This window comes from Tupaia chinensis, unplaced genomic scaffold, assembly GCF_000334495.1.
Source record: "Tupaia chinensis unplaced genomic scaffold, TupChi_1.0 Scaffold000567_1, whole genome shotgun sequence".
Taxonomy (NCBI): domain Eukaryota; kingdom Metazoa; phylum Chordata; class Mammalia; order Scandentia; family Tupaiidae; genus Tupaia; species Tupaia belangeri.
Genome location: NW_006160080.1, coordinates 3,195,518 through 3,215,021, shown reverse-complemented (window position 1 = coordinate 3,215,021; position 19,504 = coordinate 3,195,518). Strand labels below are relative to the sequence as shown.

The following is a 19,504-nucleotide window of genomic DNA, read 5'->3' as shown; positions in this document are numbered from 1 at the left end:
TAACTATGATTGGGGCTGGCAGGTGGTGTGGTGGTTAAAGGCACTGGATTCCCACATGACTGACTGCAGTTTAAGTCCCAGACTGGTGGCTTGCCTTCTTACTTTCCCTCTCTCCTCTCTCTCTGCTCAAATTGAAATAATAATAATAATAATAAAGTTAAATAAAATAATTCTTTAACAAAATAAAATATAGAGCCAGCAAGTGGCATGGTGGATAAAGGTGCTGGATTCCCACATGGCTGACCATGGTTAGAGTCCCAGACCTGGTGGCTTGCTTTCTCACTATCCTTTTCTCTTTCTCTCCATCTCTGTCTAGTCAAATTAAAAAACAGTAACAAATGGAATTAAATAAAAAAATTTCTGTAAAAAAATTAAAAATAACTATGATATATAAGATACATATATTACTTACATATTTATAACTGATTTCTTGAGTAATCCCAACTGTGCGAAGTATAAACAAGAAATCACTTCATTGTCCCAATTATCGCTGTCACTCATGCCCTGTCATCTCTCCCTATCCCATTGGCTAACACATCAAATCAATTCTGTCACTTCCAATCATTAAAACTAGTCTTGATGTTTAAGAATAAAATTAATTTTTTTTTCTTTTTTTAAAAAAAACTCAGTTTGTCCCTTTCTTTCATAGATTTGATGACCCTCATTCCTTAAAAGTTCAGTGCTAAATATATGAAAAAGCGTAATGTCTCTAAAGCAATTCTTAGTTAAAACTACTCAATATGAAATATCAGTCAACAAAGAGACATAATCTTTCTGCTCGTTTTTAACAAACAAAAAAAAAAGTACAAGATTCTCTTCCAGTAGTTGATTGTTTTTCATGTATGAAAACAATCAGGCTATAACCATTATAACTACTACTAATAACTTAATAAATGGCAACAATATATGAAGAGTTGCAACATGTAATTACAATTAATCTTTACCTATTTGATTTATAATTTTGTCAGCATCAATCTAAATTAATTAAATACAACAAAATCTTGAATTATAACCAAATTACTGCTTTACAAGTTTTTCTAAAGAAAATACCTCAAAAATACCCCCACACAATCTTTTCTTTTACCCCATAGAGAGTCAAAATCTGGACAGGGAAAAATTCAAAGCCTATGATTTTTTAAAAAAACAATTTCTGCTTTTACCACCCACATGTCACTTTGAAAACAAGCTCCAGACATTGCTGGAAAAAGAAAAGCACCAACTGAATTGCATTTGTAGCTATTTCATTTCTCAGTTATGAAGCTGGATCAAAACCATTGGTGTCCGTATAATAAATTCAATAGATGCCAAAATAACATTTCACAAAATTCAACACCTGTTCCTGATTTTCTTAAAATTTGGAAAATGAAATTAAAAGATACCATTATGTAATTTTTAAATGTAAATTAACAATAATGGTTTTTCCATTAAATCATTAACAAAATAAGGATGCCCACTTTTATTGTTTCCTTTTAACATTGTTCTGCTGTATGCAGCCAATGTAATAAGACATGAAGCTGAAATAAGAGCAGTAACTACTATTGGATAGAAAGATATAAAGTTGCTTGTGGTCAATGTGGTTAGGCACCTACATTCAAAAAAATCCATTGGAAAACTCCCAGAACTTATAGAAGAATTAAATATAATACAGAGGTTAATTTCACTGGTTTGGATCACAGTTTCATCATTAATGAGATAACCTTTTAAGGTTACTGTCTATACTTCAGATTCTACATTTACAAAAAGGGGATGAAAACAATATTAATTTGTGCCAGCCTGTGGCCTGGTAGTTAAGGTGGCTGGATCCCACATGGCTGACCTTGCAGTTTGAGTCCCAGACCCAGCAACTTGAGAAATAAGCCTGGCACTTGTGTGTGCATGCATGCATGCTCAAAATCCCAAAAGGAGGAAGAAATGGATAAGAAGGAATTATGATGTTACCATGCCCTCTGGGGGTGCTTACTCACTTCACTTCCTTTCCTCTCCCTTTCTCTCTCTCTCTTTCTCTCTCTCTCTCTCTCTCTCTCTCTCTCTGTGTGTGTGTGTGTGTGTGTATCTCCAGCAAGCACATACACCCTCTGGCAAGTTAAAAAAATAATAATAACAATATTAATCTCACTTATTTCTCATAAACACTAAATAAAATAGTATCTTTAAAGCATATAAATACATGGTTTATAGTAAACATTTAATAAATATCAGCAGGGCCAGCAGATAGTGTAGTGGTTAAGGCTCTCATATGGCCGTCTGCAATTCAAGTCCTGGACCCAGCAGCTTGAAATTTATGCCAGGTGTATGAGTATTCATGCCAAAAATCCTGAGAGAAGAATGGAGGAGAAGGGATTGTGGCATGGCCATCACCCCTGGGGAGTGCTTTCTCACTGTCTGTCTCTCTGGTGAGTACACATGTCCTATAGAAAAACAAAACAACACAAAACTCTCTAAAAATAAATAAATAAATATCAACAGTAATAATTTCATTAATATTATTCAGTAGCATAATATAAGATAAATAGACATAAATCAAAAACTTGGCTAAATACTACCAATAATCAATGGGAATATACAATGGGAAAATATCTTATTCATTATAGCAGCAAAAAATATAAAATACTTGGTCTGATCCGATAGGACATTTTGGCTGATCTGAAAAGCAGAAAAAACAACACTTCCACATGTTCCATCCCACTCCCTACATCCAGCAGTCTCTGTTTAAACCTACTGCTATGTATGGCAACTTTGGCTTTCTGCCTATGCGGGGAAGCTGATATGAAAAAAAAAAAAACATCTAGGAACATGTGTATGAAGTCTCTCCTCTACATCAAGTCCTATGAAGTGGTTTTAAGCTCTTCAAATAGTAGGCCAGGGGAGTAAATGGGCAAAATCAATTTTCATGAAAGCAATGATGAAATTGCAAGGACACGTATTTTTTACAGGTCACGTGTTACCTTTGGAATACACAGAACATCTCAAGATAGTGTGTGTCTCAGAGTTAAAACTATTAATCTGGCTCCAATAAATGGAAATGTTATATAGCCTTCTGGTCCTTAAAAATATCCTACTTAGGGGTCAGAGTACTTCAGTAAAACAGGCTTCAGTGGAGGCTGTCTGGAATCCTTTCACCTAAGAGAGCCATCAGAAATCAACCTATTCGGAAATCAGCAGTTAGCGTAACGGCTATGTCGCTGGACTCCCACGTAGTCTACCGCGGTTCGCGTCCAGGACCCAGTGGCTTAAAACTCACACTGGGTGTGTGTGCGTGCATGCCCAAGATCCCGAGAGGAGAAGAGAGGAGAATGGAGGAGAAGGGATTGCAGCGTGACCATCTCCCCCGGGGGGTGATTCCTCACTTTCTGTCTCTATGTCTCTCTCTGTCTGGTGAGCACATGCGCCCTATAGCTAAAATCTCTCCAAAAAAAAAAAATAAAAGAAAGAAATCAACCTATTCTAAATCTCTTCTTCCTGTATATTATAATAATTAAATCAGTGTTACTCTAGACACTTTAATAAAGAGATATATACAATATATAAAAGAATAGAGAGCCCAGAAATGCATCCATTTTTAATAAATATATTATGAGGGAAACACTATAAATCAATAGTGAGAAGATCTATTATCAAATAAATATTGCAGGAAAAATTGGTTAGCTACTTGGACATTTTCTTTGTACTTACATTTTTAAATTATTCTCAACTACTGGACATTAAATTTGTCTTGTAAAGTTTAATAGGAAAAACATCTAAACTTTATTAAGTGTAAAAAAAATTTTTAAAAAGAGAGATTTATGCTATAGGGTGTGTGTGCTTGCTGGAGACAGAGACAGAAAGCAAGAAATCATCCCCCAAGGGGGATGGTCATGCTGCAATCCCTTCTCTTCCATTCTCCTCTCAGGATTTTGGTCACACACACACACACACGCTCCAGGCATGAGTTTTAAGCCACTGGGTCCAGGACTCGAACCACAGTTGACTACATGGGAGTCTAGAGACGTAACCATTACACCATCTGCTGGTTCCTGAAGTATAAAAAAAATTTAGAGCCAAACATAAAAACATCTGGAAATACAGGCATAGCAATTCACATTTTAAATATTTCAGGGCCTTTTAAGTTTAAAAGCAAAAGGATTCACAAAGAAGAATATACTTAGACTTAAAAAAAGAGATATTTTAAACAAATAATGAATGAAAATTTCCCACCTGATGGAAAATATCAAATTGGCTATCCCAAAAGCTCAGCAATCCCTCAATGGGGTGTGGTCACCCTGCAATCCATTTTCCTCCATTTCTCCACCTCATCAGAATTTTCCTTCAGTTCTCCAGCCCATTGGAATTCAGCCACTCACACGAGCCTGGCGTGTTTGAGCTAGACTAGGCCAATGATTCAAACTGTGGTCACCATGTGGGATTTAGCTTCTCTTGAGCAACAGATTACTGCTGCACCACAAAGCCAGTCCCTGATATTAAGTAAAATAAGTCAGACACAATGGACCAGCCTCGTAACACAGTGGTTAAGCACAATGCAAAAGAAGCCAGATCCCACATGGCTGACTGACTGCATTTCTAATCCCGGTCCTAGCAGCTCGAAAAACATACTCAAGGCTCAAAAAACATGCCAGGCACATGTGTGTGCATACTTCAAATCTGAACAGATTAAAATATTCTCCTCTTCTTTGTGAAAAAAGATTGTTAGATTTTAAAATCACCTACAGAATTTTTTCTTTTACTTTTACCTGCATTTGTTTATTTTATGCTAAATTGATTCCTGAACCATAAGTTTTTGTTTCTTCAGTTTCTTCTGAGTTATCTTACTTCTGTGCAACCTCCTCTTCTAGTTTAGGAACACTTTTCTCCTTTTCAGTAAGGATCATCTTGCTGTGGCAGGAGGAGCTCATGTATGGGTTAATCCAACCATGAACCCTTGTAAGTACCATGACACACACATCCCGGGTGCCTTGTTCATTTGAATGTGCTCAATGACCAGAGAATCTACATCTAAACCCTAAGTTCAGCATTACTCCCCACATTTTTAAACACGTGAGCAAAAATTCAAGCACTCTTTATGGGCCACCAACCTTGTGTCCAACCCCACTGCCTGGCCTGGGCACACTTACGAACTCCACCATTGTAATGATAGAATGGCGCACATGGCTTCTGGACAGTGACATCTTTCAGATACTTGGTGGAGTTTTTTTTTTGTTTTGTTATTGTTTTGTTTTTTGTTTGTTTGTTTGTTTTTTGAGAGGTTTTTGCTATAGGGTGCGTGCACTGGCCAGACAGAGACAGAGAGACAGAAAGCAAGAATCACCCCCCCAGGGGGGATGGCCACACCACAATCCCTTCTCCTCCATTCTCCTCTCGGGATCTTGGGCACGCACGCACACGCGCCCGGCTTGAGTTTTAAGCCACCGGGTCCGGAACACAAACCGCGGTCAACTACGTGGGAGTCCAGCGACATAGCCATTACGCTAACTGCTGGTCCCAGATACTTGATGGGATTTCAGATATGTGTACCCTTGATGGCCTGGGCAGTTTCATGAGTGTTCCTAAAGTGAACGTGAAGATTTGAACCTCTTGATTTGCATGATTTTGTGGGGTTCTCTGGGTCAAACAAATAGCGAACCATTTTCAAAGATCACCTGAGGCCACTAAGGAGGAAAAAACATCTATAGCATTTTTAAAATGTGGATTTTTAAAAAAATAGAGTTTGAGTCAATATCTCTGGGCTGGAACTCAGCCATCTGTGGCTCAGAAACTCCATTAAGTGATTCTGATGAAGTGAGCCTTGATTGAAATATTAGGTCAGAAGCAGAAAGAGTGCTGTTTCATTTCATCATTATATTTCCTCTTAAAAACATTTTTTGTCAAAGAACATGAAGCACAAACAACTGTCTTCAAATTGCAATTATCTAAAAGAGGAAAAAAGGCAAAATACCCACTTCCGCCCACTCTCCACTCCTCAGGTTTGGCTATTCCATCATTCAGAAAGCTCCTGCAGATCATTAAGTGCTTTAATTAGTTTAATACATAAGTACTAAGCTCAGACCATGCCATTAAAAACACCATTATTTCACCACTTGGGAGGACGTTTACCAGATTATTTAAAAGACTCTTCTTGATGGCACATCACATATATTTTAATTAGAGCAAAAAATGTTGGGCCAAATTAAAGAAAAATTAGTTTTTAAGTCTGACACCATTTCAGAGATAACAATGGATAGATCTTTATTTATAAGAGAACTACATGACTAATGAATAATTATAATTTTAAAATCATTTTTGAACCACACCTACATATTCAGAGTAACTAGATAAGGTGATAAATAGGTAGATAATAAAGATGGATAAATAGGGGTGTTAGGAACAGAAAACAGAGACATGATAGGGCCAACTGTGTTTCCACTGCCCTTTTCCCTCAAGTGTGCTGCATGAACTTCTCAAGGTATTTTGATCTCTTAACACAAAAGTTTGTGGGTGAAAAATCAGATCCTCTTGAGAACCAGCAGTTAGCGTAATGGCTATGTCGCTAGACTCCCACGTAGTCGACCGCAGTTCGCGTCCTGGACCGGGTGGCTTAGAACTCACGCCAGGTGCGTGTGCGTGTGTGCCCAAGATTCTGAGAGGAGAATGGAGGAGAAGGGATTGCGGCGTGGCCATCACCCCCCCGGGGGGGGGTTTGATTTCTTGCTTTCTGTCTCTATGTCTCTCTCTGTCTGTCTGGCAAGCGTATTGGCCCTATAGCAAAAACCTCTCCAAAAAAAAAATCAGATCCTCTTTACTAAACTATTGTTGCGCACCAATAGATCATGGTTTGGACAAAATATTCAACAAATGAATCTTGAATGAAATATAATTCAGTTTTTTGAAAAGTGAGGAATTAAATGGCCGATTTAATAGACACCATCCAGAGGAAAAAAGTCAGTTGAACTGATTTCACCAGTGGTTGGGTATCACATAGACAAGAGATGTGGGCATCTTTTCAACTTCTTCGTTAAAAAGAACGAAGAAGTTAAAACATAGTTAACTTCTCCCATTTTCAGAATTTACATCTCTTGAGGACAATTCAATAAGTTTTTTAAAAAAGAATTATTTAATATTTTAAGGGTTTTTTCCTAGAATTATTTTATTTAACTATTTTTTTTTTTATTTTGACCAGAGAAAGACAGAAAGAGACAGAGAGAAAGTGAGAAAGCAAGTTGCCAGTTTCAAGACTTGAACCATGGTCAGCCACATGGGAGTCCAGCAACTTTAACCACCATGCTGCCTGCCAGCCCCTTGTTTATTTTAATTCTTATTCTTATAATTATTATTTAATTTGACCAGAAAGAGAGAGGGAGGGCAAGTTCGAAAGCAAGCTGCCAGGCCCAGGACTCAAACCATGGTTGGCCATGTGGGAGTCCAGCACCCCAAGCACCACGCCACCTGCTGGCCCCAGGCAATTCAACACTTAGTGACTACTTTTCAAAAGACCAAACTTTTCCTTTACCTGAGTCGCTCTCTCGTACATGTGTATAGTTTTCCAACATGAAGGAAAAGAAGTTGGATAACTGGAAAAAATAAAAAATATATTAATCAATTAATGAACCTAAAACAGGTACCATGGCAAATGCTGTCAGTGTTCCACTGGAGTCCCCTTACTCTACCAGGGGACTCGCCTCCCAGTTGTCACAGGTGCCAAGGGTCACACCTATGCCTGCCTTAGGAGACTGTCCTCACAGATAGGTGGTACCTCATCCAGCACTGCCTAGGGTATTAGATATACACCTCTCCTGAGGGGCTGCCCAAAGACTATGACTGACTGAAGCAAGGTTTGACAGCCCAGTCCTTCACCTCCCTTGCCTCTGCATGGGACACACTGAGATGCATTTCACACTTAAAAGTCTTGACAGTATCAGGCTGAGGTCAGACATGTCCAGAAAACATATTTTTGCCTAGCTACTTCCTGTCCTGTCCTACTTTCTTCACTCCTTTGTTGGTTTTTCCTTAGAATACTCTCTATACCTCAGTTGTACCAAAATCCCTCTCTCAGACTGCTAAGAAATCCAATCTATGATAACTGTTAAACTGTGTTATGATCTCTCTTATCTTTTTGGTAGTGAGACTAAGAGTTAAGAGATACTCTTAATTGTCAAATATATTTGGGAAATAAAGGAAGGAGGGGAAAAGTGGAAATCTGCCAGAATAACCACCATTAGCCTCTATGTCAACCAATCATCTGTAAGGGCCTCATTTATATAGCACAAATAATTTCTCTCCAAGCCCTTCTCCCCATGAAGAGTGAACACCAAGGAACTTTATCAGTCTGGGAGTATGTTTGGGAGTTGAGGCAAGGAAGACTTCTCACACGAATAACAATCTATGATTTTAATGCTGTTGTTAATAGGTTTGTCAATTAAGTCAATAGAAATCAGGGCCAGAAGGTGGCGTGGTGGTTAAGGGTGCTGGACTCCCACACTCCCACATGGCTGACCGGGGTTCAAGTCCTGAACCTGGTGACTTGCTTTCTCACTTTCACTTTCACTCTGTCTCTGTCTGGTCAAATTAAAAAATATAATAATTATAAAGAGTTAAATCAATATTTTTTTGGAGAGGTTTTTGCTATAGGGCACATGCACTCGCCAGAAAGACAGAGAGACAGAGAGATAGAAAGAGAGAAATCACCCCCCAGGGGTATGGCCATCCCACAGTCCCTTCTCCTCCATTCTCCTCTTGGGATCTTGAGTATGCACGCACATGCGCCCGGCGTGAATTTAAGCCACCAGGTCCAGGACTTGAACTGCGGTTGACTACATGGGAGTCCAGCGACATAGCCGTTACAACAATCCCTGGCCCCCAATAAGTAATTCTTAAAAAAAAAAAAAAAAAATGGGTCAATAGAAACCACTAAGACACCATTTTGCACCACTAGGAAAGCTATCAGAAATAAACAGATAATAACAAGTGTTGACAAAGATATGGAAGAATTAGAATCTTGTACACTGCTCATAGGAACGTAAAAAGGCCCAGCCACTAACTCAAAAAGTTAAACACAGAGTTATCATAATATGATCCAGCAATTTTACTCTTAAATATCCAAGAGAATAGAAGATGTACGTTCACACATAAATTTGCACACAAATACTCATACAGTATTACTCATAAGAGCCACAAAAGTATAAATGGAGTTAAATAAATAAGTAATTCTTTTTTTTTTTTTTTTTTGGAGGGTTTTGGTACTGACGTGCATTCACCAGAAAGACAGAGAGCCAGAAAGCGAGAAATAACTCAAATAGTCCATCAACTGAGGAATGTAAACACAATGTACTCTATACAATGGAATGTTATTTAGCCATAAAGAGAAAAAAGTACTGATACATGCTACAACATGGATGAAACTGACAGACATCATGCTAAGTGAAAGAAGCAAGGCACAAAGAACCAGATATTGTATATTTCCATCTGTATGAACTGCCAGAGTAGGCAAACCCATAGAGACAGGAAACAGATTAATGGTTACCTAGGGCTTTGGGAGAGGAGTATGGGGGAGTGGCTTATAATGGGTCTGGAATTTTTGAATAATCCTAAAATTAATTGTGATGGGGGCCAGCAGGTGGCATGGGGGTCAAGGTGCTTGACTCCCACATGGACGACCATGGTTCAGGTCTCAGACCTAGTGGCTTGCTTTCTCACTTTCCCTCTTTCTCTCTCTTTTGTCTCTCTCTGATGAACACATGTGTCCTATAGCAAACTTAAAATTATATATAATAATAATAAATTGAATAATTAAAAAATTAATTCTGGTGATGGTTGCATAACTGTGAATATATCATAAAGCACTGAATATATACTTTTAAAATTTTTCATTTAACTTTATTCATTTATTTATTCATTTGTTTATTTTGATTTGACCAGAGAGGGACAAAGAGAGAGAGAGCAAGTGAGAAAGCAAGTCGCCAGATCTGGGACTTGAACCATGGTCGACCATGTGGGAATCCAGCACCTTTAACCACCACGTCACCTGCTAGCCCCTGAATATATACTTTAAATAGGTGAATTGTGTGGTATGTTAAGCATATCTCAATAAACCCGTTATTTTTTTTTAAAGGGTAGAAAAGAATGTGATAACACTAGAACGTTTGTATATAAAGCATATTAATACAGGGGCTCACTCTACTTTTATATTTATGAGTTTATCCTACAGTGTTTAAAAATATAGCTGTGGGAGCCAGTAGACGGCATAGCAGTTATATCGCTGGACTCCCAAACGGTCAACCTTGGTTTGAGTCCTGGACCCGGTGGCTTGAAACTCACACTGTTAATGTGTGCATACGTGCCCAAGATCCTGGCAAGAGAATAGAGGAGAAGGGATTGCAGCATGGCCATTCCTCCTGAGGTGATTTCTCACTTTCCCTCTCACTGTCTCTGTCTTTCTCTTTCTCCCCTACAAGTGCATGAGCCCTAAGGCAAACACCTCTATGAAACAACAACAAAAAACAGCTGTGAGCTCTGAATCAGGACAAACAGCATTTTTGACTGAATCATCGTATGCCATTTGTATAGCTTCCAAAAAGAAATTCAGTTATTTAATTATTTTTAAAAATTTCTTTATTATATGTAGTTCCTATAATAAACCCAGGTTCCGTTCCCAGACCAACCTAAACAGGCTGGACATGTTTGTAATCTTAACTAACTGAGAGGCTAGGGCAGAGAATCACAATGTGGCAAGACCCTGTCCAAAATACCTATTTTGGCCCAGCTGCAGTGGTGCAATAGTAGTGCAATGCTCTGCAGTGCTGGAGGCATATGGAAAATTAGGGTTCAGTTCCTGGGTTGGCCTTTATACACCAGGTGCATGCACATGCCCGTGATCTTGAAAAACTAGGGTGTGGGATCATGGCATGAGACCCTGTTGAGGGTTCTTATCTGTCTTTCTATCTCTCTTTTATTAAGTAAACTTGAAAAAGAACCCCTCTCTCTCTCCTTCTGCTCTCTCTTAAAAAAGAAGCACTTATTAAGAATTAAAACTGAAGGGCCGATAAGTGGCATCGTGGTTAATGGCTTACTTTCTTGCTTTCCCTTTCTCTCTGTGTGTGTCTTTGTCTGGTCAAATTAATAAATAATAATAGCAAATGGAATTAAATAAATAAATATTTTTAAAAATTAAAATAAAATAAAATAAAAATAATTAAAACTGGGTTTATGTATCCTTGTTGCAAGCTTCCATAAAGGCCTTTCTTTCAGAACTTTCATAGGTTTGTTGCCAGGAAATTCTTCTCCCTTTTTTTTTTAACTGTTTAAAGTAATTTTTTCCTTCATGAAGTAATAACTTTACTTCCTAATAAGGCATATGCCCCCCAAAGAGAATAAGGTTATTTTTATTATTTTAATAGATGTCAAGACTGAAAAACACTGTCCCTGTTCCAAATCACACTTCTCTCAATAGCAGTTCCAAGACAATGGTACCAAATTCTCCAGTAAAACCTTTTACCTGGGTTTTTCCATTTTAAATGGACCCCAAATTTCATTCTTTCAATAACAAGGGGTAAAGAGAGGCATTTACCCAAAAGAGACGAGCTTGCGAAACAGACCTGCATTTGGCGCTGTTCATCAGCATACTCGATGGACTGGAAGATGGCAAGAGCATAGCGCTGTCTGGCCCGCAGACGAGCTCTGTAACCTCGGTACCAGTTCTGGATGATCAACGCAGCTCTCAGCGCTGCAGAACCAAGGGACATTGAAAGGCAAAGGAAAAGAGTTACTGTACAGCTCTTGGTGAGGAGTAAACGTTTCAGGGGGAAAAATCTGTCTACTTGGACTCCTAGGTTCTAAGAATATAAAAACTCCAAACAATGAGATTTACCTCTATATTTTCTATCTAATGTCTTCAGGCTTCAAACACACATAGAATAATGATGACATAGACATTTGGAATAGAAGTTTTAGAGTCAGACTACCTGAATTTGAATCCCATCTCTGCTAATTACTGTCTATATGACTTTGGGTAAATTATTGAACTTTCAAATCCTTAGTTTCCTCATCTGTAAAATAGTGATAATAACAGCACCTGCTTCTGGCACTGCTTGGGCATATGAAATCTATGTATACCCTATGAAGTAGCAATTCCATTCTTCACTACATACCGCGAAGCGATTCTCACACAGCCCATAAAAGTGACATATAGGGATGCAAGTGTGTCTTTGTTTGCAACAGTAGGGGAGCTTGATACCAGCACAGACTGGCTGTCCATGCTAGGAAAGTGAATGTGTACCTGTGGTGAGCCCACACCATGGAGCATCACACCACCACTGGGAGCATAGTTTACACAAATCCAATGCAGAAAAGACTTATAAACAGGGAGCTTCTGTCAGAGCAGTTATTAAAAAATCAGAGACAGAACAAAATATAACATGATACCATTTTATATCAGCTAAAAATATACATACATAAAGCCACAGTATACATTTCATAAGAATATACCTGAAGGAAAAGATACACAAGATAGATTGGTTATTTACAGGGGAGGTGAATGAATGTGGGGTATTTTGTTCACTACTATATTCTCAGCACCCAGGATAAGGCCTGCCAATGGATATTTGCTGAATGACTAAATGAATACCTTCTAGGGCAGCTGTAATAATATGTAACGATGCCCTAGTAGTGTGCTGGAATTGGTATTGGTAATGTATTCATTACTTGATTGATCAATTTGATATAAAATGCTCAGCACACTGCATGGCATATATAAAGCACACATAAAATAATGGTACTCCTTTTTAAAAAGTACCTCTCTCTTTGGGGCCAGCAGATGGTATGGTGGTTAAGGCTCGGGATTCCACATGGCTGACCAGGTTCAAGTCCCATAGCCAGCAGATTGAAAATCATGGCCAGTGGAACCAGCAAATGGCATAATGGTTATATCACTAGACTCCCACATGGCTGACTGCAGTTCAAGTCCCGGACCCAGCAGCTTGAAACTCACACTGGGCACATGTACATGCATGCCCAAAATCCTGAGAGAAAGGGATTGTGGTATGATCATCCCCTCTGGGTAATTTCTTGCTTTCTGACTCTGTCTCTCTGATAAGCAAACATGCCCTATAGCAAAAATCTCTCTTTAAAAAAGGAAGGAGGGGGAACCAGTAGTTAGCATAATGGCTATGTCGCTGGACTCCCATGTAGTTGACTGTGGTTCATGTCCCGGACCCAGTGGCTTAAAACTCATGCTGGGCACGTGTGCATGCGTGCCCAAGATCCTGAGAGGAGAATGGAGGAGAAGGGATTGTGGCGTGACCATCCCCTCTGGGGGGTGATTTCTCGCTTTCTGTCTCTATGTTTCTCTCTGTCTGTCTGGCGAGAGCACACGCCCTATAGCGAAAACCTCTCAAAAAAAAAATAAAATAAAATAAAATAAATAAAAATTTAAAAAAGGAAGGAAGGAAGGAAGCGAGCGAGAGATCGTGGCCAACTGCATGTACGTGCATGCTCAAAATCCCAAGAGGAGAAGGGATTGAGGCATGGCCATACCCCCTTGGGGATGATTTCTTACATTCCCTCTCACTGTCTCTTTCTGACCACAGATGCCCTATGGCAAAAACTTAAAAAACAAAACAAAACAAAAAAATACCTCTCTTCAGGCTAACAAATTCTAGTGCCCTAAAGACTTCCTAAGTATGCATAATATTTCATTAGGAATTTTACAAACTACTGTGGACAAATGGGCTCCCATTTCAGCACCCAAGAGCCTAGCACAAGAAGAGCCATACCAGCCAGGATGCACAGGGTTCTCTCCCTTAGAGTCCCCAGGCTTCACTCAGACACCTTCTTGGTGACAGCTTTCCTGACCATTCTTTTTTTTTTCTTTTTCAACTTTTATAAATTTATTTGTTTCTGCTGAGAGAGACCGATATGCATTCCCAACAGAGTCCCCATGCCATGATCCACCCCAGTCTCAGCCAGCCTGGATCATGGGCATGTGCACACATGCCTAGTGTGAACAGGGAGGCCCTGAGGCATGAACCCAGGACTTATCCATGTGGGTCCAATTGTGTTATTGCTGTGCCACTGCCTGGCCCCCAGCCAGCCTTCTCTAAAGAGCATCACTTCCCACATTGTCTATTCCCTTCCTTATTTGCTCTCCACAGCACATAGACTACGTATTTTACTTAATGGGGATTGTCTGCCTCCCCCCAACACACACACACACACACACACACACTAAAATGTAATCTCTATAAGGGCTGAGATTTTGCTCTGTTGAGATAGCTGCTATATCCCCTGAGTCTGGAATAGTTCCTACAACATAGTAGGTACTCAGTAAATATGTTTTGAATGAATAAATAAACGAATAAAATTACTGTTTAGTTAAGACTTTCTATCTTGTGTTTCTCTTCGTGCTGATAGGTAGCTTTTTTATGTTTGATTTGGTTTTGTGTTTTAAATAAGAGGGTTTTTTTTATAGTTCTTTAAACAAGAAGTTACATATTCAGAATGGTAAGGCATGTAGACTCTCTGCTTTTGAAATCCTGCTAGTAGAGGCCTCCTGAGGAAGCACCAGAAGTAGTAAATATTTAATGTACCTTAAAGGGGTCTGAGTAGTCAGGAAGACACAGAGGCACAAGTGTGATAGAGCTGATTAAAATGAATTCAGATGAACCGGAAAGAGAATGAATCCTCTTGTGGCAAGAAGCTTTTCATGAGGAGGAAAAGCACGTATTGCCTCAGCTGTTCAAAGCATGTTGAGAATAGGGCATGGCTCAACTCTGGCCTGGGACCATAGTGTGCATTCTTGTTCTTTTCATTTACAGATACCTGCCATCTGCTAGAGTATGTGGCTGTCCCCGTCCAACCTTCCCTGGAAAAACAGCTGAGTACATGCCCAGTGAACATGAGGTGGTCATGAAACCTGCTTCTGGGACAGCAAGCAGGCCTTTTGAGGCTGCTCATCCACAGACTTGGGCATCCCAGCAGAATCAGGGCACAGACTGAGTCCTTGTCTCTGGAAAGAATTTTTTTTCTTCAACAGGAAGGACATGAGCAAGGAAAGAATGAAGCCAAGTCTCCAAAACATGACAGACATTCTAAAATTACACGTTCCCAGGTGATGAAGGAGATCACAATTTTATGATTCTCAGAAACCTCTGACCTTCCAGTTCGAGAAAGGCAAGAATTAGTGGTCGTTCCTAAGACTCTTTATTTACTCACTCACTCTCCCACCTACCAACCACATGGGTTAATAAAAATAAGTTCTGGATTTGTAATTAGGAGACTTCTGTTTGGCCCTGACTCAACCAAGTGCCAGCTGTATAACCTCAGACAAATCATTTAACTTCTCTGGTCCCGTTTCTCACCTAAACAATGATAATTTTGGATTATGTAATCTCTAAGATTCTTTGCAGTTTTAAAATACTCTAATTCCTCCATCTTTTTGTTGTTGTTGTTGTTCTAAATGTCAGAGATGCAGTTTACCTATTGGTGCACATAGAAATGCTGAAAACCGTCATTCAAGGACAAAATACGGTATGTGAAACTGAACATTCAAGCCAATAAGTCCTGAGCCAAAAAGACAAATTCTAAAGGCTACTTGAAAATAAAAATAAATAAATACATCTAAATTCTCCCTGTTGCAAAATGCAAGTCAAGTCACTAATATCCTTGGCTTTTCCATCAAGGAATGGTAGATAACTAGCGATGGGTTGGGGAGCATCAGACGTTGCCCCTATTACTTCTGCTTTAAATTGCCTAAAATAGGATTATAGTGTGTGATCTGTTAATTGGTTCAAGCGATAGCCTTTAGAAGTTGGGGGAAGATGGGTGGAGAAGAAGTGTAGACAAGAGGGAGCTGGGAGATAAAGACACATGAGAAGGGTTTAAGGTTCAGAAGATTCAATGAAGACAAGAGATCAGAGAATGGGGACCAGCAGGTGTCATGGTGGTTAAGGTGCCGAACGCTCCCACCCAGCCAACCATGGTTCATGTCCTGGACCTCGTGGTTTCCAGCTTGTTTTCTCACTTTCCCTCTGTGTGTGTATGTGTGTGTGTCTCTCTGGTCAAATTAAAATAAATGAATGAATAAATAAAATTAAATAAATAAGTCTTTAAAAAATAGAGATAGAGAGATCAGAGAATAATTAATAGTCATGAGGATTTCAGAGGTGGAGCTGTTCCAGGTGGCCACAGGGCCCAGGACATGTGCCTGGACAGCTGAAGCTGAGTAGAGGAGGGGACTGCTAGAGTTCTGACAAAAATACGGAAGGGCTAAAAAATGGTATCACCAAAGGGCATATGCCTAGGCTGCAACTACCGCCAGCTTGGTATATTTATCTCAGAATAGGTACAGAATTAGGTTTTCTTTACTTTTTATTTTAAAATAGTTTTCTTTAAGAAAGGTTTTTGCCATATGGTGTACTAACTCCTCGGAGAGAGATAGAAGGAGGGAAAGTGAGAAATCACACCCCAGGGGGGATGGTGATGCTGCAATCCCTTCTCCTCCATTCTTCTCCTGAGGCTTTGGGTACACACACACATGCACCCAGCGTGATTTTCAAGCCATTGGGTCTGGAACTCATACTGCAGTTGGCCATGTGAGAGTCCAGTGCCTTAACAACTACGCCATCTGCTGGTGTCAATTTTGGAATACTTTCAATTTTGGAATACTTTCAAATGTATGGGGAAATGATCAGATTCATACAGTTGCTAATATTTTGTCACATATGCATTCTCTCTCCACATATATCATCATTTCTCCAATCTCCTTTATATTCTAGAACAATTCTACAGCCTTTCTCTCTGTTTAATGACACTGAAATTTCCTAAGAGTACAGGCCAGTAGTTTGTATCCCTCAATTTGGATCTGTTTGCTATTTCCTCAGGATAGGATTCAGGTTATATATTCTGGAAGATTAAATTATGTGTCCTCCCCACACTACATCAGGAAGCATGTGATGTTAATTTGTCACATTACTGGTGACATTAGCTTGGATCACTTGGTTAAGGTGGTGTTCACGTGAAACTCTACTGTAGAAGTACTTTTATTCTTTATAATTAATATAAAAATTATAGGAACATGCCTTGAAACTATATTATATATAATTTTCCATTGATGATTTTTGTTTAAATCAATTATTTCTATGGTAGTTGAAAACCAGTGATTTTTGAACTTATTCCTTCTATATTTATTAGGATTAGTATTTTTTTCTTAGTTGTCAGAGAGCATGTGTACTCGCCTGAGAGAGATGGTCATGGTGGGGACCCCCAATGGGGTGTAGTCATTTCACAATCACTTCCCCTCCATTTCTCCATCCTTTCTCCATCCTCCATCATGGATGGAGAAATGGGCATACATACTCATGTGCCCATCATGGTTTTCAAGCCACTGGGGTGAGATTCAAACCACACAGTTGGCCATGTGAGATCCAGCTCCCTTAACCACTAGGCTACAGAGCTGCCCGCCCAAAGTATAAAAGGATTTTTTAAATACTCCCTTTAAAGCCCTATTGTATACAACAGGGCAATGGAGCAATACAAGGATTACATAAAGCCATTTTATGAAAGGTTCCATGATTTGTAATCCTTGGTTATGTCACCAGTTCAGGAAAATGTGAAGCTTTATCTGCACAATACCAAAATAATAGCCAACTTAGTAGAACACTCAGACCAGGAGAACGATGGTTTACAAGTAACTATGTCCTCCCTAGCATATCATTTTCTATCAACTTTCTGAAGACATGATTACTGCAAAGATCTCAATTGGTAAAACTATTCTTAAGTATATAAAAAAAACTAGCTTTGTAAAAGTATTATCATTGTGTTAAATTATTAAAATATTTCTCATAGGAAATATGTTCTGTTCAACAATTCAGTAATGACCTTTAATTTTTACTCAGGAAAAAAATATCTTGACTGCAATTCTGTTTCATGTCTCCTTTGTTATTAATTACTAATTTGAGTTATATTGCCATATTTGTTCATCCAAGGTCAAATACGGTCAGCATTTAATTTTGTCTTTTGCTGTTGCTAAAAAACTAATGTAATATAAAGTCATAACTGTATAAGGAAAGTGTTCTGATTATGGGAAATAACTGGCAATTGGTACTTAGATACTTCCCTGTCTTACACTGAGTTGAAATATGTCTCTCTGTAACAGGATTTCCTTTTAGAGAGATTTTTGTAATAGGGTGCGTGTGTTTGCTGGACAGATAGAGAAACAGAAAGTGAGAAATCGCCCTCCGGGGGGATGGTCATGTTGCAATCCCTTCTCTTCCATTCTCCTCCTGAGATCTTGGACACACACACACATGCGCCCAGCATGAGTTTGAAGTCACCAGGTCTAGGATTTGAACTGCAGTTGGACATGTGGGAGTCCAGTGATGCAACCATTATGCCATCTGATGGCCCCCTGTAACAGAATTTTCTAACAATTAATGGGCACCAACCATAAGACTGGCTTCCTTGTAAATTGCCTAGGAAAGGCTGGAAGACTGTAAAAATCACTTAAATGGAGAGGTGGGGCCAGGAAGTCTAGTGGTCAAGGGAACCAGTTCCCACAGGGCCAATTGCCATTGTTTGAATTCTGGTCCCGGAGGCTTTAGAAACATTCTGGATGTGTATATGTGTGAGTGTGTGTGTGTGTGTGTGTGTGTGTGTGCGTGCATGCGCAAGGGGTGGGGGCTGGAAGGTAGAGAAGGCAAGAAGAGGCTTTTATTTAAGTGAAATGTAAAAAAAGCAATTTTGGACATCTGGAAAATTCTAAATAGGGACTATATAAGGAGGTCTTCAAAAAGTTCATAGAAAATTCATATTAAGAAAAAACTATGCATGGATTTCATTTTTTGGCAACAAAAAACTTATACTTTAATTCTGTTTTCCACAAACTTTGTGAAATACCCTTCTGGATTAGATGAGGTTACTCTATGAGTGCTCAATTTCACCAGTGTGATCTAGTATTATGGTTATATGAGATTTCTCTCCTTATAAGATGCATGCTGAAGCAGAGAGAGGTTAATATCTAATGTCTACAACTTCTTTTCAAATGGAGAGGGAGAGAAGGAGGGAGGAAAAGTGAGCAAAGATGACAACCTGTTAACCACTGGTGAAGCTAGGTAAAGGATACATGGTTATTCACTGCACTATTCTTTCTCTTTGTAGGTTTACAATTTTTGAAAATAAGTTGGAGAGAAAAAAAAAACAAAGCAATATGAAACAAAATGGCATGAGAAAAAAATGTATATCCCCCCCCCCCCCAAAAAAAAGGTCAGGGGGCTGTTGGGAGAGGCATTTCAGCATGTCAAAACACTGATGGGGTCCAGGCATGGTGGTACAACAGTTTTCCGTTGACTTAGGAGGCTGAGGCAAGAGAATCATGACATGGCAAGACCTTGTCTTAAACAAACAAACAAAGAAACAAACAAATGAGAAACCCTGATGGGCAACAGCTAAGGGAGTGAGCAGGAGAGCAGAAGGGGAAATTGATACCCACCCCTCCATCCCCGGCCCCCACATGCACAGCCCCACCGCTAAAGAACATACAGCTTGT

General features: G+C 39.3%; 1 protein-coding gene across 1 annotated transcript in view; it reads right to left on the bottom strand.

The window, feature by feature from the left end:
• Positions 1-19,504, bottom strand: part of PPEF1 (protein phosphatase with EF-hand domain 1) — a 125,994-nt gene that overhangs the window by 78,719 nt on the left and 27,771 nt on the right. The window contains 2 exon segments of the mRNA XM_006157973.2: positions 7,481-7,541; positions 11,562-11,689. Of these exon segments, the coding sequence (XP_006158035.1) occupies positions 7,481-7,541; positions 11,562-11,689 (189 nt within the window).